Source organism: Cherax quadricarinatus, chromosome 73 (genome assembly GCF_038502225.1).
Source record: "Cherax quadricarinatus isolate ZL_2023a chromosome 73, ASM3850222v1, whole genome shotgun sequence".
NCBI lineage: Eukaryota > Metazoa > Arthropoda > Malacostraca > Decapoda > Parastacidae > Cherax > Cherax quadricarinatus.
In genome coordinates, this window is record NC_091364.1 from 8,541,225 (window position 1) to 8,563,135 (window position 21,911).

Consider the following 21,911-nt stretch of genomic DNA (forward strand, 5'->3'; position numbering starts at 1 on the left):
CTGCTATATTACTATATAAGAATTAAAAGAATATCTTCAGAGGCATATCAGTTATTTATATATTTCATTATTGAACATACTGGCTATCTCCTACTAAGATAAGGTGACCTCCCCCCCCCCCCCGCCAAAAAAAAAAAAAGGAAACACTTCACCATCGTTTATTCCACAGCTGTCTTGCCAAAAGTGGGCAGACTTCACAATTCAAATGACCCTCCAAACTGCACCATCCTCACCCCTTCCTTCAGACTGCAGGCACTCTGCTTCCTACCTCCATGACTCAAGTCTGGCTAACTGGTTTCCCTGAATCCTTTCATAAATCTTACCTAGCATACACATCAACAGTATGTAAATCCATAAAAACCACTTGTCTCCACTCTAACACACAAACATACAAGCCTGCTGGATGCTCAAGCAGGGAAGAGCCCGTATCCGTTCTGGTACGAGCCCTACCCTCTCCATCCTACCACCCCATATTTATACACCCTTTTGATCATCCTATTCTGCTACCTCTCGTAACCCCATACTGTCTTCTTATTTCTATGACTGGAATTTTCTGCATAATATTTACATCACACATAGGTCCTACGTATAACACCTCCATGGCATCTAGCCTTCCCCTTACTGCAGTGTTTAAAGCTCATACTTTAGATTTATCTTTTCCTCCAAGATAAATTTTTCTTTCCACAGATACCTCAACACATCACCTTCCTTCTTTGTACCCATATCTACTGTACAGTTCACCTCATCTTTCACAGACCCATCTACTGACATGTCCCCCTCCAAATATCTAAATACAGTGGACCCCCGCATAACGATTACTTCCGAATGCGACCAATTATGTAAGTGTATTTATGTAAGTGCGTTTGTACGTGCATGTTTGGGGGTCTGAAATGGACTAATCTACTTCACAATATTCCTTATGGGAACAAATTCGGTCAGTACTGGCACCTGAACATACTTCTGGAGTGAAAAAATATCGTTAACCGGGGGTCCACTGTACATTCACTTCCTATCAAGGTCTGAATAGCAAAGCCAAGGGAGGGTTTGGGGTTAACTTTCCCCAAATTCCTTCAGTCCTCCCAAATAAAAATAGTAATAATAATAATGATTTTCTTTCTTTTTGGGCCACCCTGCCTCGATGGGAGATGGCCGACTTATTAAAAAAAAAAAAAAAAAAATAATAATGCTTCAAAACAATGTCTCCTAGCATCCCTTCCAACCATATTGCCAACCCTGAGGTCTGAGATTCTGTGCTACACAATACAATACTTTCACAAATTTGAATATGGTAGAGTGAACTGAACTCGACTTAATTTTAATACTGTAAAAAAAAAAAGCAAATATAGTATATACTATTACACATACTTTACAAGCCATTCCCGCTTCATAGAAAGCTTTATCTGCTGGTAAAATATCAGTGTGACGTAGCAGTGAGACTGACACTTTTGCAACTAGTGTTTCTAGCTGTGATGTGGCCATGTAAGATGACCGTGCTGCAAGATAATGGGCCTGAAGTAACAGCAATTCAAATTCTCTCTGAAATAAGTGATAACAAATTAAGCCTTTAAAAAATAAGCTTACCTGTTCCTCATCAAAGTAATATGTTATTTATATAAAAAAATATATATATTATTTAAGATAATTTACATAAGACCTGTATTTGTACACAACAGGCTCTTGATTATCTGAAGTACATAACAGGGAATGGTTGGATATGGATATTCAGTCATGTGTGGAATTTATCAATATTTATTAGAGGTCTTTCTATATAAATTACAAAAAGTAAAAATCTTACCATAACGCCATCTGTATCTTCGTGTTGCCTCAGGTTTTCTACCAATGAGAAGAGGAGGTCTCGCAGATCTGCCCAGGTTCGATAGGCCTGTGCTGAACACAACTCGTGCATACTCATCAAATCTAAGGCTAAACGTCGGTATATGTTGTAGTTCTGTGCAAAAGCTGGAGCCCCATACTGCTTATATAAACCTAGAGCTTCAACAGCTTGACCATCCTGCAAATGCCATGACATTAAAGTAAAACATTGTATATTTAATTACTTAAATGACATTTCTAAACCGTAATATAAATATATTTAACTAGTGTACACTTCTGAGATTAAATAAAATGTCTAAAAGCTGTCCTAAGATCACCCGCTCACCCTCAATAAATAACGTACTACCAACAGCTGAAGTTTAGGAAGGGTATACTGTACTGTATTACTGTGAAGACAATGAGGCTTGTACAGAAATCACTCTGTGCATTAATTATCTCCACTATAAATTTTGCAAGATAGGGGAAATGAGAATGAAACAATGGAACAGTACTCTAGACTGAAGATGTTGTATCAACAAAATAAAGTTTCAGATGCTGAAGGAGTTCTTGAAGAGATAAAGATGACACGAGTTAATCACAGATATTTCATTTAAATATATGAGAAATATATGAATTACATAGCCAGATTATGTTTATTCCTCAGCTTTATCCTACCTTGATGAGACTTGTTGCATACTTTGCAAGATATTTATGTAGAAGCTCTGGGCCATGGGAAGCAGCAGTTTCCAGGGCCCGGGACCATTGCCCAGCCTCAACATACATTTCTAAGGCACCGGCCAAGTCTACATCAGCTAGAGCCTCAGCTTTTCCTTCATTCTTCAAGAAGTCTTTGTATGCTGAATCAACATAGGATTCATATCTGAGAAATAAAAATGTACAGATAAATTAGGAGATAAGAGGATAACGTTATGAAAGTTGTAACTTTCAAAATATAGCTTAATGGAAAAATTACTACTACTGTTAATTCACATGTGACAGGAAATTACTGTGACCTGAGTTTGAAGATATTTTATAAAAATGAAATTAATATACACAAAGAAAACAGGAAATTCTCCACTTATAGTAATATACTGAGCACTCTCTACTCTCCCACAGTAATCCTTCAAAGAGATTCCCTTGCAACACTGAAGGGGCTCTTGGTCCAAAGAAATGGACATCCTCCCCTTCCTTGGTTCGAATCTGAATACTCAAAACCCTTTGTCCTTTTGACCTCATTAGAAGAGTTCTTCTCCCTTTTGTGAAATTTAGCTTCAAGACAGAACAGGAAGGAATCACTATCAAGTCTGTTCTAATGTAGCCTCTGTTGGTGGTGCTCTGGTGGTTGTGTCACTCCATCAGATCGATTTTTTATTTTATCTTATTTTTCATAGGCTAGGCTACTAGATAGAGTGTCATTACCCACTCAATGCAGAACACAGAATGAGATATGAAAGCACATTTCTTTCACGTGGTTGGATATCTGTGAACCTTTTAGAATTTTACAAAATGTGCAGAACATATTTATACTCAAGAAGCTCACACTGCCCACTCTACAAGTGTAAACTATAGTAATATGAATATACTGTAGTACTTATTGTGTTAAGTGATTTCTTTAAATTATAATATATTTTAATTGTGTATCATTCCTAACAAGTATTGTACACGATTAATTATTGGCAATTAAGAAAAAACAGTAACACTTACCGAGGATCTAGTTCTCTTGCAACTTTCTTTGCTTTACCCCATTCCTGACCCATGATGAAAGCATCAATAGCCTCCTTAATTTGGTCACCAGCAAGGAACAGCTGAGCAGCAGCTGAATAACGCTTAATTTCCAATAAACGGGGACCTGGTATACAGATTAAACAAATACAGAATGTTCATACAAAGTATGTTAACAACACCCACAGCAGCACAACTGTCTATATGTGTACACACAAATATAATTACTGTACTAACTTTCCTGTTTTTGTCAGCCATATGGGTGACAGGGTCTCTTCTGTATAGTACAGCAGTCCCTATAAATCTGAAAGCATCCATTTTCACAGCTTTCGGTTATCCAAAGTTTTTACTCATAGTTTCAATTATCCAGCTCACTGGCCTGCCTTCATCCAACTCACTTCTTATTCTAATCATTATTTCTGATGAATGTCAATATTAGCCAAATTACTGTAGTGATATACAGTGGAACCCTGAATATCGGCAGTAAGCCGTTGCAGAAAGTCGACCTAAATTCGAAAAGGCCTATATTTGAAGCAATATTTCCTGTAAGAATTAATGTAAATACAATTAATCTGTTCCAGAGACACAAAAATATTAACAAAAAATACATTTTTTAAAGATTAATTATAGTTTTATATACACAAAACAATGAGAACTAAATAAAATAAATAAATGAACATTTAAATCACTATTTTTACATACCTTTACTGAAGACTCTTGTTGGCTTATAGAAGACAGGGAGGAGGAGAAAGGTGAGGACTGATTATTGTTTGGAAGGGGAATCCCCCCTCCATAAGGACTTCAGGTATTAAAGCCCTCTCTGGGGTTACTTCCCTGCCTGCCTGCTACACACACTGCCTCCCTGCCACACTCCCTGTTTCCCTGCTACACTCCCTGCCTGCCTGCTACACTCTCTGCCTGCCTGCTACACTCCCTGCCTGCCTGCTACACTCCCTGCCTGCCTGCTACACTCCCTGCCTCCCTGCTACACTCCCTGCCTCCCTGCTACACTCCCTGCCTGCCTGCTACACTTCCTACATGCCTGCTACACTCCCTGCCTCCCTTCCACACTCCCTGTTTCCCTGCTACACTCCCTGCATGCCTGCTACACTCCCTGTTTCCCTGCTACACTCCCTGCATGCCTGCTACATCCCTGCCTGAATGCTACACTCCCCGCCTGCCTGCTACACTTCCTGCAAGCCTGCTACACTACCTGCCTCCCTGATACACTCCCTGCCTCCCTGATACACTCCCTGCATGCCTGCTACATTCCCTGCATGCCTGCTACACTCCCTGCATGCCTGCTACACTCGCTGCATGCCTGCTACACTCCCTGCATGCCTGCTACACTCCCTGCATGCCTACTACACTCCCTGCATGCCTGCTACACTCCCTGCATGCCTGCTACACTCCCTGCATGCCTACTACACTCCCTGCATGCCTGCTACACTCCCTGCATGCCTGCTACACTCACTGCATGCCTGCTACACTCCCTGCATGCCTGCTACACTCCCTGCATGCCTGCTACACTCCCTGCATGCCTGCTACACTCCCTGCATGCCTGCTACTCCCTGCATGCCTGCTACACTCCCTGCATGCCTGCTACACTCCCTGCATGCCTGCTACACTCCTTGCATGCCTGCTACACTCCCTGCATGCCTACTACACTCCCTGCATGCCTGCTACACTCCCTGCCTCTCTCCACATTTTCCATTGTTTGTGATTGCTTTTTCGTTAACATGTTTACCCCTTTCGCCACATCAGCTTCCTTGATTTGTTCTTTCCTTGCCAAGACAGAAGTGATTGTCGATTTGTTTTTGCCATACATCCTGGCAAGCTGGAGCACACACACACCACTCTCATATTTTCAGTAACTTCTTTCTTAAATTCCATCATGTTTCTCACTTTCTTTACCCAAGGAACTTTACTAGAAACTTTCTTTGGGCCCATGGTGGCTTATTTCACAGTCACATTTAACCCTTTGACTGTCGCGGTCGTATATGTACGTCATGGGAGATACCGTGTTTGACGTATCTATACGCATAAATTCTAGTGGCTTCAAATCAAGCGGGAGAGGGCTGGTAGGCCTACACGAGAGAGAATGGGTCTCAGTGGTCGGTGTGCACCCTGTGAAAAAAATCTGGGACTCAGCGGTGCATTGTGGGAACGCCATCTTGGTAGTCCATTTTCACCATGCCTCGCGGTAAGAAGTTCCTCACTCCTCGGCGGATTGGAGGTCTTTTGTTCCCAAGTGATAGCTCAAACAGTGATGATAGTGTCAGTGAAAGTGAATTCCCTGGTTTTGAAGCGGGTGTGACCGAGAAAATTACCCAGGATAACATAATTAGTGATGAAAACCCAGATGACCCACAACCATCCACCTCTGGTGCTAGGCCGGCTCGTTCATATTCACCTGTACCAGGACGAAAGAGGAAACTATTTGCCCGTGTACAAGACTCAGATGTGAGCAGTGCAAGTGATAGTGATAGTGATTTCAAGGTTATTGAAAGCACTTCTAGTTGTGACAGTGAGGGTGAATATTCCCCAGTGAAACGGCAGTATATACGACGTCGCATGCGGTCTGGTAGTGTGCCATATGCTCTTCCAAGAGGAAGGAGTACATCTCGGAGCACATCCCGTGGCCCTACACCACGTCCTGATAGTGAAGATGACGATATTGTTACGATGGGTATAAATGATGTGAGTGAGGCAGCAGGCGGTGGTGGTGATAGTGACGGTGCCATGAGTCATGTGACACCAGCAGCGGGCCACGCTAGTGCCCGCGCTGCTGACTCTGCACAACTACAACCTGCTTCGGCCGACCCCACACTCTCACAACCACAACCACAACCTGCACAACCACAACGACATTACAATATCCAGAACGCACCAGCTGACCGCATCTGGGATTGGCATCAAGATGACGAGTTTGTTCCCAATCCCCATGACTTTGATGGAGGACAAAGTGGAATACGGCCATCATGTACACTTGGGAACAATCCCACTGAACTGGAATGCTTTCAGTTGTTCTTCGATGAACCCCTGATGGACATTATTGTCAGGGAAAGCAATACATACTATGAGTACACCATGGCAAACACTATGCTTTCACCAAGATCACGCCTACACCAGTGGAAGGACACAACTGTGGCAGAGATGTATCTGTTCTTTGCCACAATAATGCTTATGCCACATGTGTATAAGCATAGTGTCAGCACATACTGGGCGACAGACCGCCTGATTTCAACCCCTGCTTTCAGTGACATTATACCAGTGAATAGATTTGTGTTACTGTTACGTATGTTACACTTTTCAGACAAAACCAGGCCTGACAGAAGCGACAGGTTATATAAGATCAGACGTGTGTTTATGTACCTGAAACAAAAGTGCTGTATGTATTTTTATCCCTTCAGGAAGCTTGTTATTGACGAGTCTTTGATTTTGTTCAAAGGAAGACTCTCATTCAAGCAGTATATACCAAGCAAGAGGAAACGCTTTGGTATAAAGTTATTTGTTCTGTGTGATTGCAAAACTGGTCTGGTTTTGGATATAATTGTGTACACTGGCGGTAAAACAATGGAAGATACCAGGAAGTTACTGGGTATCTCTGGTGATGTGGTTAGAACAATGATGGAGCCATATCTTGGTAAGGGGCATATTTTATATACTGACAACTGGTACACAAGCCCTACACTCAGTGATTTCTTGCGAGTGAACATGACAGATGTGTGTGGCACAGTGCGTAGAAATCGTAAACATATGCCTAGGTTCGAAGCTGGCAGTCGTAGAGATGAAGTGCAGGTGTTTGCTGCCAATGACATCATGGCATTTCGGTGGCATGACAAACGTGATGTCACACTGCTGACATCAGTTCACCGACACGAAATGGTAGAGACTGGCAAGCAGAATAGAGAGACCAATGAACCTATTGTAAAACCTGCAGCTGTGATGGATTACAACCTCAATATGCGCTTAGTGGACAAATGTGACATGCAGATTGGGTTTGCTGACTGTGTTCGCAAGAGTTATAAGTGGTACATAAAACTGTTTTTCCATCTTCTTGACATTTCCATGCTGAATGCTTATAATATGTATAAGTTGAAGACCAAGAACAAACCCAAATATGGTGAATTTTGTTTGTCAGTCATCAGACAAATAATATTCAAGTACCAAGAAACAACACTTGCAATAGACCAGCGCCCACGAAATTATCAACACATGTCCTCTCGTCTGAGGCCTGGTGATCATTACCCCATACCACTGCCTGCTACTACTGCCAAGAAAAATGCTCAGAAGAGGTGTTTTGTCTGTGGACATACCACAAAACGCACACAAAAATGCAGAGACACTCGTTTTATGTGTGAGGAGTGTAAGACACCATTGTGCTTATACCCATATTTCAAAGAATTCCACAAGCTGCAGCACTTCTAATAAAGTGTCCAGTGATTGTACATATGTATATATATTATAAAGCAATCGTAATAAACATTTGTTTACATTGTTTGTTTGTGTAAACAAGTTTTAGCAACATTATAATGATACGAGTGTTTTTGCTATAATTGTGTTACATTCAACGAGTGTATATTTGAACATTGCACAATAATTTGGTCTCACAGGCCACAAAAGTTATGTGAAAAAATAAAATAGTGAAAAAAAACAAGAAACCATCGAATACAAGTAAATAAAAGTTTACCGGGTGAGCGGCAGTCGCCGCTGTTGCCGCCAGCAGATCAATTTCAGCAAACTTCAGGACTCTATATCTCGGTAAGTACTGATGGGAAAAATTTTTTTTTGGGACTAAAACAATCAGAAAAATAATCTTAACATTTTCATAAGAAAAAATAATTTTTTTTTTTTCGAATATTTTGCGACACCAGGAGCAACTTCAGGATTGGGCCCTTCGACAGTCAAAGGGTTAATAAACAAGCACAAAAACTGATGGATTTTAACCCTTTCAGGGTCCATGTCATAGATCTACTGCTTTACGTTGAGGGTCCAAACCATAGATCTACGGCATGAGTTCAGCTCACTCTGATAAGCTGTGAGCAGTAAATTTGGGCCTAGATATGAGAAAATACATCTATGTGGTATGTGTGCACCACATAAAACAAATCCTGCAGCACACAGTGTATAATGAGAGAAAAAACTGAGACCGTAATTTTCGATTAAAACAGCAACTTTGCAGTGTTTTTTGTATGTTTTTTATAGTTGTATTTGCGATTTCTTGGTCTCATTTGATAGAATGGAAGAAATATTACAGTACTAGAGATGATTTTGATTGGTTTTTGTACGGAAAATGGCTTGAAACTGAGCTCAAAACAGCGGAAATGTTAAATTTTTGCCGATGTTCAAAAGTAAACAAATGACCTCACACATCTAACACATGCCAGATGGTGGGTCTAATATACGTTCACATATGTGCTGATTCTAGGTAGTAGGTTGGTAAACAGCAACCGCCCAGGGAGGTACTACCGTCCCGCCAAGTGAGTGTACAACGAAAGCCTGTAATTGTTTTACGTGATGGTAGGATTGCTGGTGTCTTTTGTCTGTCTCATAAACATGCAAGATTTCAGGTTTGTCTTGCTACTTCTACTTGCATTTAGGTCACACTACACATACATGTACAAGCATATATATACACACACACCCCTCTGGGGTTTCTTCTATTTTCTTTCTAGTTCTTGTTCTTGTTTATTTCCTCTTACCTCCATGGGAAAGCGGAACAGAATTCTTCCTCCGTAAGCCATGTGTGTTGTAAGAGGCGACTAAAATGCAGGGAGCAAGGGGCTAGTAACCCCTTCTCTTGTATGTATTACTAAATTTAAAAAGAGAAACTTTAGTTTTTTCTTTTGGGCCACCCCACCTCAGTGGGATACGGCTGGTACGTTGAAAGAAAGAAGAAATATGTGCTGATATTATTTACACAATTATTACAATATTGCATGACAGTATATCTTCTATTTTTTGGTCTGAATAAAAATTCACTATGTGAATTAAAAATCAAAATGGGATTAATTTGTAAAGTCTGAAAACGTAACTAATGAACAGAGGAAATGTTAGTTAAGTGCCGGGAATGCCTGCACTGTTTATTCTGGACCCTATTTTGAAATTGGAATATTTTGAACTTTGCACTAAATTGGCCAAATTACCAATTTCCAATCACTTTATTTTGTAGTTGAAACAGTTGACTTGATGATTTCTTGTGCTCAATCGATAGAATAGAAGTAATACTAGTGAAATAGCTAAGAATTTGGTTGACTGGAATAAGGTAATTGGCCTAAAATGGGAGTCAAAGTCGGCAAAATCGCCGATGCGTAAATATCGCTGACAATCAAAATTCGTGAGAGCATAATTTCATCAATTTTCCATCAAATTTCACACTCTTTGTTTTATTACCTTCTGAAAAAGATTCTCTACCATTTCATAAGAAAAAAATAACAAAATTATTTTTTGAAAATTCTTGGACCCTGGTGCGCACTTTGAAATTTGGCCTCTGGACCCTGAAAGGGTTAAGGAAATGTTTGGATGAATGCTCTGAGTACAGTATATGCTCATTTACCGAGAGACACAGGGAGACTGACTCACCTACGCATGGCGTCCTGAAGGGAGGTGGGCTGATGCGTATAATACGGCCAATTTGTGAGGCATTAGCCAAAATATGGAGCAAAATTTCGGCCCAAAAACCGGCCTATATACAATTTGGCTGATAAACACAGCAGCCGATATTCGGGGGTTCCACCATACTATATTACAGATATGATCTCCAAATCTACTCAGTGAATTCCATTTGTTGCTAGCAATTATCTGCATACAATATGAAGATGACTAAATATGAAGATACCTAAAACTGGTTTTTATTCATTGCTTTTCTTCCCATTTGATATTTTTAAAAATTTTGTGTAAATAAGAGTTTTTCACAGATATATTTTAGGATTCACAATTCACTGTCGAAAAAAATAATAATGTGTGTTTCTTTGATATATATAAAAACTGTATTTGTCTCTATGAGGGCATTTATGCAAGAAATGCAAATGTACATTGGCATTATTTTATTAGTTTCTGCTGAGGACAGTGAGGAATAAGCATATTCATAAATGTCCAGGAGAGATAGAAATGTCATCCAGCTTTTTTTTTTTCCAACATGTAGATTTGTAGCAAGGAAGAGGCTGGAGGCAGAGATGTCTTATATGAGGGTAATGTGTGGTAAGAATGTTATGCAGAGAATTTGGAGCATGGGAGATTAAAAGGTGTGGGGTTTCCAAATGTATAATTCAGAGGGCTGAGAAGGGGTTGTTGAGGTAGTATGGGCATTCAGAAAGGGTGGAGGAAAATAGGATGACTAGAAGGGTATATAAATCTGGAATGGAGAGGAGGAATAGGGAGTTGTCCCAGGAGTTGGAGGAAGGGGGTAAAGGAGGTTCTGAATGAGAGGGACTTGTTATAAAAATATGTAGACTTGGTGTGATTTGTTCACTCATGGTAATATCTTTAAAGAGTTCTGAGAGTTTAACTACTTTCAGAGCCTGGCCATGGGCCAGGCTCATCTGGTGCTTGCCTGATCAACCAGGCTGTTGCTGCTGGAGGCCCGCTACCCCACATATCCCTCACAGCCTGGTTGATCGGGCACCTGGTGAAGATACTTGTCCAGTTTCCTCTTGAAGGCTTCTACACTTGTTCCAGCCGTGTTTCTGATATCTTCTGGTAAGATGTTGAATAGTCTGGGACCCCGGATGTTGATACAATGTTCCCTTATTGTCCCCACTGCACCCCTGCTCCTCACTAGGTTTATTTTACACTTCCTCCCATATCTCTCACTCCAGTATGTTGTTATGGCAGTGTGCAGATTTGGGACCAGGCCCTCAAGGGCTTTCCAGTTACAGTGGACCCTTGGTTATTGGCCGTAATCCATTCCAGAAGGTTGGCCGAAAACCGAAATAATATTTCCCATAAGAATTAATGTAAATACAATTAATCTGTTCCAGACAAAAATATTCACAAAAAATAATTTTTTTAACAAGTATATAAATATTACATACTTTTACTGAAGGCTAATGCTGGCTTCTGGAAGATAGGTAGGAGGAAAGAAGGAGGAGTTAGTGTTTGGAAGGGAAATTCCCCTCCATAAAGACTATAGGTAGCAAAGCCTTCTCTGGGGTTATTTCCCTTCTTTGTCTTTTAATGCCACTAGGACCAGACTGAGAGTCACTGGACCCCTGTCTCACAAAATAACTGAAGTGGGAGAGGGTTTTGCAGATATGGCTTGTTTAAGCTTTATCAGGGGAGTAATTCTCGACAAAACTTTGCACATCATTCCACTTTGCACAAATGTTCTTAACCCTTTGACTGTTTTGGTCATACATGTATATATACGTCTTATGAGCCAATGTGTTTGACATATATATGTACTCAAAAATTCTAGTGGCTTCAAATCAAGCAGGAGAAAGCTGGTAGGCCCACATGTGAGAGAATGGGTCTGTGTGGTTGTGTGCGCAGTATAAAAAAAATCCTGAAGCACGCAGTGCATAATAAGAAAAAAAAACTCCAACTGTGTTTTTTGAGGTGTATTTTCATATAGTATTTATGTTGTATTCTTGTTTTCTTGCTCTTATTGATAGAATGGAAAACATGTTATAGAAATAGAAGTGATTCTGATTGGTTTTACTATGAAAAGGATCTTGAAATGGAGCGCAAAGTGGTAGAAATGTTTGATTTTTGCTGATGTTCAAGAGTAAACAAATGGCATCATTGTCCAATAAATGTCCAACTAGCCATTCTAATATGCAGTCATGAATGGGTTGTGATTATTTATACAATTATTACAATATTGCAGTAGTCTGCATAACAGTAAATCTCCTATTTTTTTTTTGTGAATAAAAATTCAAAATAGAAAGCAAGAGGATTATAACAGGGGCCAGAAGACATGACTGATGAACAGAGAAAATGTTATTTTAGTGCCAGGAATGTCTGCATTGTTTATTTCGGACCCTATTTTGAAACTGACATATTTTTTAATTTGCATGAAATTGGCCAAATTGCCAATTTTTGACCACTTTATTGGGTAGATGGAATCGGTAAATGGGCAGTTTCTTGTACTCAATCAATAGAACAAATGGAGTTCTAAAGAAATAGCTATGAGTTTGGTGGACTGGAACAATGGAATTGACCGAAAATAGGGTTCAAAGTGGGCGAAATCACAGATGCGTAAATGCTGTTGAGGTCACTAACTTTGCAAGAACATAATTCCATAAGTTTTCCATCAAATTTTGTACTTTTGGTGTCATTACCATCGGGAAAAGTCTCTCTCATTTCATAAGAAAAAATATATTTTTTTTCATATATTCTGCGACACCAGGAGACACCTCAGGATTTTGGGTTGCGGCAGTCAAAGGGTTAATCAATGAAGAAGGCACCTCCTTCACTCCTTCTTCCTCCTCGTCTGAAGCAAGTTCCTCAGCTGCAGTCTGTTGCTGTTCAAATTGAAGCTCTTGCAGTTCTTCAGTGGTTAGCTCTTCTCTTCCCTGTGGTCCTCCACCAACTCTTCCACATTCTCGCCACTCACTTCCAACCCCAGGGACTTCCCCAGTGCCACAATAGAGTCCACGGGGTTGGTAGGGTCAGGGTCAGCCTCAAACCCTTCAAAATCTCTCTCTTGGACACAATCTGGCCACAGTTTTCTCCAAGCAGAGTTCAATGTCCTGGATGTCACTTCTTCCCAAGCCTTACCTATAAGGCTTATACAATGGAGGATAGTGAAGTGATTTCTCCAGAACTCTCTCAGGGTCAACTGAGTGTCCAAGGTCACTTCAAAGAACTTTTGAAACACTGCTTTTATGTAGAGTTTTTTGAAGTTAGAAATTACCTACTGGTCCATGGGCTGGAGGAGAGGAGTGGTGTTAGCAGACACTTTTATAAAACTGAAGTCCCTAAACACTTGGTCTTCCAAGTCTAGAGGATGTGCAGGAGCACTGTCCAGTACCAGGAGGTACTTGAGTGGCAATTTCTTTTCCAGGAGGTATTTTTTCACACTTGGGCCAAACACATCATTAAACCACTCTTTGAAAATTTGCCTTGTGACCCATGCCTTATGATTAGCTTTCCACATCACACACAATCTATTCTTTATGGCATTGTTTTTCTTGAACACTGAGATTTTCTGAGTGATACACGAGTAAAGGCTTCACTTTGAAATCCCCACTAGCATTACCACACAACAAAAGAGTAAACCTGTCTTTCATACGCTTGTGTCCTGGCAGTGCCTTTTCCTCCTGGGTAATGTAGGTCCTGTTTGGCATTTTCTTCCAAAACAGGCCTGTTTCGTCACAGGTAAACACTTGTTGGGGTTTGAATCCTTCAGCTTCTATGTACCCCAGGAATTCCTGCACGAATTTTTCAGCCGCACATTTGTCAGAACTTGCAGCCTCACCATGCCTTACAACACTGTGTATGCCACTACACTTCTTAAATCTATCAAACCATCCTTTGCTGGCCCTAAATTCACAAACTGCAGCACTTGTTCCAGGGATTTTCTTTGCAAGATCCTCATGCAACTGCCTTGCCTTCTCACAAATAAAAGACTCCACAACACTGTCTCCCACTAATTCTTTTTCCTTAATTCACAATAATAATAATTTTTCCATCTCTTCCATTATTGGTGACCTTTGTTTAGTTAGAAAAGTTACTCCTTTTGCAACATTAGCATCCTTGATTTGTTCTTTCTTTGCCAGGATGGATGTAATTGTTAATTTATTCTTGCTGTACATCCTGGCAAGTTCCACCACCTTCATACCACTCTCAAACTTTTCTATCACTTCACACTTAAATTCCATGGTGTTTCTCACTTTCTTTACCACAGGAACTTTCTTTGGAATCATGGTTACTTATTTCACAGTTGCACTGCAAAAATAACACAAACTACACATGAGCAGAAGCTTCCTCAGCCACCGAGAGACACAGCCAAACTGACGCGTAAGCAGCCCCAGACGGCAGATGGACATGTCCCAAATGGCCAATCACCGAATTAACGGCCGATAACCGGCGCTGAAAAACCGGCTGATCACTGAGTTGGCCGATAACAGAACCGGTCAATAACCGGGGTCCACTGTATATATTATCATGTAACTCTCTCTCCTCCACTCCAATGAGTACATGTTCAAGACTTGAAGGCATTTCCAGTAATTTAAGTGCTTTACTGGCTCAATGAGAGCCATAAATGATCTCTGTATTTGTTCCAGCTCTGATATTTCTCCTGCTTTGAACGGGGCCATCAGCACTGAGCAATATTCTAAATGAGGGAGCACTAGCGATTTGAAGTGTCACCATTGGCAATGCATTCCTCAAAAATAAATATTCTGCATTGCATTTAACATATCTAACCCTAGCTAAAAAAAATTAACCACTTAATAAAAATGACGTAAACATAAATGTGAGTTTTAAAAGAATGATTTGGCATGGACAGTGTTTGGGAATTACATTGATGAGTGTTCAGGTAGGGAAAACAGGAATAGCAGTTGAAGTCTCTACTCACAACCAGCTTAGTTGAATAAGTCTTGGTTATACTCAAAGCCAAATAATCATGACTTGAGTATATTATATACTGTATTAGAAACTGTAAGCCTCATGAAACACACTGGTAAGATAGAATTCTTAACCCTTCAGCATTCCCATGTCTCATTAGGGGCTCATAAGTGGAAAGGTTCCAGAGCCCAAACTGGACACACAAAATTGTTGAATTTGCCTCTAACCAATAGGGAAACTCACTGTCATCCTCAGGTAACTAATCAGATAGTTTTAACTCCTACCAAAATAGTGAGGAGATAAGATGTGAAACTGTGTAGTCCCAAATACAATAACAAGATTAATAATTACTAACCAAGTATATGGGATATATCATCAGCTTTCTCAGCAGACAGGAACTTGACAGCTAATTCTCCAGCTTTGCTCCATGCCTTTTCCAGCATTGCTGCATCACTAGTCATGGCTGGGGTCACCTGAATCATATAATATTTAACATGTTCCATTCTTTACATGTACTTAAGGAGTTTTTATGTGCATGCTATAGTTTGTCTGTTACAATGCTAAACATCAGTAAAAGCTAAATAAAATATTTATGCATACCATTCTACTAAAATAATGGAGCGGCATTAAAAATCAAATACTGTCTAACCTTCATGTAACAGTCGACAGCTCGAGCATATTCTCCAGATTCTTCCCACTGGCGTGCCTGGTTCATAAGAGTTTGTGCATCTTGTGAGCCTCGGCTCAGAACTGTTCGATCATATTCATCCTGAAGTGCACTAAGCTTATGTGGAAGATATTCTTTGCACACTCTCAATGCCTCGGTCCATTGGTTACTATCCTGTAAAGAATTTTTTAAAATTTGTCTCAAATGGTAAGGTTGGTGAACAAATTTAGGAGGGTATGTAAAGGAAGTTGAAAAGTGAACATAGGAAAGACAAGGTGATAAGGTTAACAAACGAGTTAGGTAATGAAATATCGTATATCAGATTGGAGGGAGCGAGTATGAAGGAAGTGAACACGTTCAGATATTTGGGAGTGGATTTGCTGGCAGACAGGCACATGAAAGACAAGGTGAACCATAGAACTGATGAAGGAAAGAAGGTGGATGGGGCATTAAAACATCTGTGGAGACAAAAAGGGGAATGTATGAGAGTACTGTGAGACAAAAAGGGGAATGTATGAGAGTATAGTGGTATCAACACTCTTATATGGGTGTGAAGCCTACTGAGCTAGTGTTTCATATGTCTTAGTAATGTTCACTAGATATTTCCCTTCCTAATCTTGCTAATGTTTTTCAAAACTTCACTCATTTTTTTTAACCATACCGTTCATCTCTTACATAGGTAGGGCAACCCAAAAAGGAAAATACATTCACCTTCATTCATTCAATAGCTGTCTTGCCTGGTCATGGACCAGGCTGCAGGGGTGTTAACCCCCAGAAGTTCCTCCAGGTAGACATCACACTTCAAATGACCCTCTAAACTGCAACATCCTCACCCCTCCATCAGATTGAAGGCACTGTATTTTTTAACTTCAGGACTCAAGTCCAGCTAACCTGTTTTTCTGAATCCCTTCACAAATTTTACTTTGCTCACTCTCCAACAGCACATCAAGCCTTAAAAATAACTTTCCTTCACTCGCCCTGATCTAACACAGTGTTTAAATTATGTGAAACCCTCATAACAAAATAGGCTGCAAGAGAATACAGTATTCAGTGAGCCTTAACAGCTTAACCCTTCAGGGTCGAGTCCCCGATCCTGAACTTGCTCTCAGGGTCGAAAAATTTAAAAGAAAAAAAAAAACCCACTTTGAGCCTTATTTTTGGCCAATTCCAACATTCCAGTCAACGAAAATCATAGCTATTTCGCTAGAACTCCATTTGTTCTATCGGATGAGTATAAGAAACCTCCCATTTACTGATTTCAACTGCCCAATGAAGTTGTAAAAAATTGGCAATTTGACCAATTTCACACAAATTTCAAAAGATGCAAATTTCAAAATAGGGTCCAGAATAAACAAGACAGACATTCCTGGCACTAAAATAATTTTTTTTCTGTTCATTAGTCACGTCTCCAGGCCCTCTTATATTACTCACGCTTTCCATTTTGAATTTTTATTCTCACAAAAAATAGAAGATTTACTGTTATGCAGACTACTGCATTATTGTAAAAATGGTATAAATAATATCAGCGCACTTGTGAAAGAATATCAGATTCACCAGTTGACGTGTATTGGATGCGTGGCATGATTTGTTTACTCTTGAACATCGGCAAAAATTGAACATTTCCGCTACTTTGAGCTCAATTTCAAGGCACTTTTCATCTTGAAACCAATCAAAATCATCTTTATTTCTGTAATATATCTTCCATTCTATCAAATGAGACCAAGAAAACGAGAATGCAACCATAAATACCATACGAAAATGCACTGAAAATTTGCTGTTTTAAACAAAAAACATGGTTGGAGTTTTTTTTTCTTATTATGCACTGCGTGCCACAGGATTTTTTTTATACTGCACACAGTGACCACGCAGACCCATTCTTTCATATGTAGGCCTGCCAGCTTTCTTGTGCTCAATTTGAAGGCGCTAGAATTTATGCGTACAAGTACAGCACCAATCCTGGCTCTCAAGCCATACAAGTACAGCACCGACCCTAAAAGGGTTAATCAAGCATCCACAAGTGTACAGTGTGATATACTTGTGTTGCTTTGTGCATTTCCATGCCTTCTATGGTAATGTGTTTACTCAGGCTGTAATTCTGCAACTGTTATACATGCTGATGACATAATAAATAGTGAGAAAGTGTGTGTAAGAAAGACATGTGGTGGATAGTCCATGAGTGCACATGATTTTCAGAGGCTGTCATAACACCAGCCAGCTGACTGTCCCAACACATCAGAATATTCATATTCCTAGAATCCCCATGACTTGACAGATAAAATCAAATAGCGCTTATCCTTTATCTGAAAGTCTAACAAAGCAAGGTAAAACATATAGGCAAGTCTCCTTACAGTTATTGCTGCAGGGTGGCAGTGTGGCACCCAAACACTCCCTCTTCCACTGTATCTGAATTATGATGTAGTCTCTGGCTTTGGCCTCTAATGTACCAGAGCGCATGATATTGCTGAATCCTTTCTCACTCATCCACTAAACATGACATTAACAGCTCCTCACACATAGACTGCATTAAACTAAGAAATTTTTATACTAATTCCCATTGCTTAATTGTATACTGCACCTACAAACACACGAAGTGGAATATATCACTATCATATACATATGAGTAGTGGGGGGGTTGAAGAGGGTTGGAATAGTTTTAAAAATGCAGTATTAGAATGTGGGGCAGAAGTTTGTGGTTATAGGAGGGTGGGGGCAGGAGGAAAGAGGAGTGATTGGTGGAATGATGAAGTAAAGGGTGTGATAAAAGAGAAAAAGGTAGCTTATGAGATACAAAGCAGAAGTGTTATAAGAAGAGCAGAGTATATGGAGAGTAAAAGAAAGGTAAAGAGAGTGGTGAGAGAGTGCAAAAGGAGAGCAGATGATAGAGTGGGAGAGGCACTGTCAAGAAATTTTAATGAAAATCTTTGGAGTGAGTTAAACAAGTTAAGAAAGCCTTATGGATTTGTCAGTTAAAAACAGAGTAGGGGAGTTAGTAGATGGGGAGATGGAGGTATTGGGTAGATGGCGAGAATATTTTGAGGAACTTTTAAATGTTAAGGAAGAAACAGAGGCAGTAATTTCATGCACTGGTCAGGGAGTGAAGAAGAGCAGAATGTAAGTGTGGGGGAGGTACGTGAGGCATTACGTAAAATTAAAGCAGCTGGAACTGATTCATGACAGAAATGTTATATAGTGTTGGAGTGGTTGGTACTTTTGTTTAATAAATGTATGAAAGAGGGGAAGGTACCTAGGGATTGGCAGAGAGCATGTATAGTCCCTTTATATAAAGGGAAAGGGGACAAAAGAGACTAAGCTTCTGAGTATACCAGGAAAAGTGTACGGTAGGGTTATAATTGAAAGAATTAGAGGTAAGACAGAATGTAGGATTGCGGATGAGCAAGGAGGTTTTAGAGTGGGTAGGGGATGTGTAGAAGGTGTTTACATTGAAGCATATATGTGAACAGTATTTAGATAAAGATAGGGAAGTTTTTATTGCATTTATGGATTTAGAAAAGGCATATGATAGAGTGGATAGAGGAGCAATGTGGCAGATGTTGCAAGTATATGGAATAGGTGGTAAGTTATTAAATGCTGTAAAGAGTTTTTATGAGGATAGTGAGGCTCAGGTTAGGGTGTGTAGAAGAGAGGGAGACTACTTCCCGGTAAAAGTAGGTCTTAGACAGGGATGTGTAATGACCATGGTTGTTTAATATATTTATAGATGGGGTTGTAAAGGAAGTAAATGCTAGGGTGTTTGGGAGAGGGGTGGGATTAAATTATGGGGAATCAAATTCAAAATGGGAATTGACACAGTTACTTTTTGCTGATGATACTGTGCTTATGGGAGATTCTGAAAAATTGCAAAGGTTAGTGGATGAGTTTGGGAATGTGTGTAAAGGTAGAAAGTTGAAAGTGAACATAGAAAAGAGTAAGGTGATTGTCAAATGATTTAGATAAAGAAAAATTGGATATCAAATTGGGGAGGAGGAGTATGGAAGAAGTGAATGTTTTCAGATACTTGGGAGTTGACGTGTCGGCGGATGGATTTATGAAGGATGAGGTTAATCATAGAATTGATGAGGGAAAAAAGGTGAGTGGTGCGTTGAGGTATATGTGGAGTCAAAAAACGTTATCTATGGAGGCAAAGAAGGGAATGTATGAAAGTATAGTAGTACCAACACTCTTATATGGGTGTGAAGCTTGGGTGGTAAATGCAGCAGCGAGGAGACGGTTGGAGGGCAATGTGTGGTGTAAATATTATGCAGAAAATTCGGAGTGTGGAAATTAGGAGAAGGTGTGGAGTTAATAACAGTATTAGTCAGAGGGCTGAAGAGGGGTTGTTGAGGTGGTTTGGTCATTTAGAGAGAATGGATCACAGTAGAATGACATGGAAAGCATATAAATCTATAGGGGAAGGAAGGCGGGGTCGGGGTCGTCCTCGAAAGGGTTGGAGAGAGGGGGTAAAGGAGGTTTTGTGGGTAAGGGGCTTGGACTTCCAGCAAGCGTGCGTGAGCGTGTTAGATAGGAGTGAATGGAGACGTAGATATTGGCAGTTTGGAGGGATATGTTGTGTATCTTTATATGTTTATGCTTCTAGACTGTTGTATTCTGAGCACCTCTGCAAAAACAGTGATAATGTGCATTTTCTTTCTTTTTTGGGTCACCCTGCCTCGGTGGGAGAACCAATTTGAACATATTCTAGATGCTTTTTGAATGCCTGTGTTGAAAACCTTTGCCAGTAATGCTTATGTGTGTGTTTAATTTTCATAAATGTGATGCACCATACACTTCCATTGAAAAATAATACTGGAATGAATATGATGAATTTTAATATAACAAGTGCCTTTAAGAAACACATACTAAAGTAGTGACAAAACAGATGGGAAAAATATGAAACTACACTAATGAAAGGCACAGATAAGGGAAACAAAGCCATGAGGAAAATAGTATTAACCATACAAGTGATGAGGAGGAGCACCCACTGTAATGACACTGAAATCTGAGTATAACCAGAAAACAGATCATTAATCAGGAAAGGGATTCTTTGTTTTACCTTTCTTATCTATGTGTTTTCATGGTATACCAGGTTCCTAATTCTATACAGCCTCTCCTCACTTTGAGACGTACTCGTTTACCGATGGCTTGGATTTATGATGGGAGCTCTGACCAGTATGCATACCTATATAATGTATATTAGAGCTGATTTCCTCTATTCTGTTTATTACAATATATAGTACACTACTGTTATTACACAGTGTGCTGCAGTAAAAATATTTTATAAAAAATAATCCCTAGTTTTCCAGGATTTGTACTGAAACTGGAAAACTATGGAGCATTTTTTAAAAAATATTTTTACTGCAGCACACTGCGTAATAACTGCATCAACATTTAAAAATACAGCAGACCGTCGTTCAACACGGCTTTGTCTGGCACATTTTGGTTATAGCACAAATGAAGAATTGTGACATATTTTTGTCCCCCGCAAGCATCAGCCACCCCTGCCACCCTCCCAGCCTTCAGTTCGGTTCACACGTGTTGGACGAACCTGTGCCAGTAGCTCACTGTGTTTGTTTAGATACGTATTAATTGCCATATCTTAAATCTGCCAAGCTATCATGGCACCCAGCAGGCATACAAGTGTTGCTGAGAGTTGCAAGAAAAGGTTTAAGCATTTAAGTCTTAGAATTAACAAAGAAAATAGAGATATTAGACAAGAGATAGCCTGTAGCCGGAATGAAGCGTCATTTTGTACACAAAAAGAATGAGGTAAATATGAGATTGTGTGATGACTGACTGAATGACTTGACTGACTTACTGAATGACCTGGCTGAATTATGCACACACCAGTACATCCATCGACTTCAGTACCTCTATCATCCGCCTCAGCCCAGTAGGGCCACAGCATAACTTTCCACTCTCTTCACAATCATCCACAAACACCAGCACCCACAATTTAAGGTAAGAAATACTATTATATTTCTGTTGCATTTGTAATCTTATGCAGTAAAAACAACATAATACATCACGACAACGAACTACAATTACATATTCACTTTTATTTTTGTACGATCTGTTGGTCTAAAAAAAAGTTTTGCTTTTTGGGGGCTCCCTGGAACATAACCCTATTTTTTCCATAAATTCTTCAGCTTGTCAAACACAGTTTTGCCAAACACAGCATTTTCAGGAACGTAACTACCGT

The 21,911-nt window shown here is 39.9% G+C and overlaps 1 protein-coding gene across 1 annotated transcript in view; it reads right to left on the bottom strand.

Moving 5' to 3' along the window:
* The window catches only part of Oseg2 (intraflagellar transport protein Oseg2), a 142,570-nt gene that overhangs the window by 6,944 nt on the left and 113,715 nt on the right, over positions 1 to 21,911 (bottom strand). Inside the window, exons 25-30 of the mRNA XM_053794663.2 lie at positions 15,698 to 15,889; positions 15,404 to 15,521; positions 3,517 to 3,661; positions 2,488 to 2,692; positions 1,796 to 2,011; positions 1,366 to 1,536 (exon numbers count right to left, since the gene is read on the bottom strand). Coding sequence (XP_053650638.2) covers positions 1,366 to 1,536; positions 1,796 to 2,011; positions 2,488 to 2,692; positions 3,517 to 3,661; positions 15,404 to 15,521; positions 15,698 to 15,889 — 1,047 coding nt within the window. The remainder of the gene's footprint in view (positions 1 to 1,365; positions 1,537 to 1,795; positions 2,012 to 2,487; positions 2,693 to 3,516; positions 3,662 to 15,403; positions 15,522 to 15,697; positions 15,890 to 21,911) is intronic.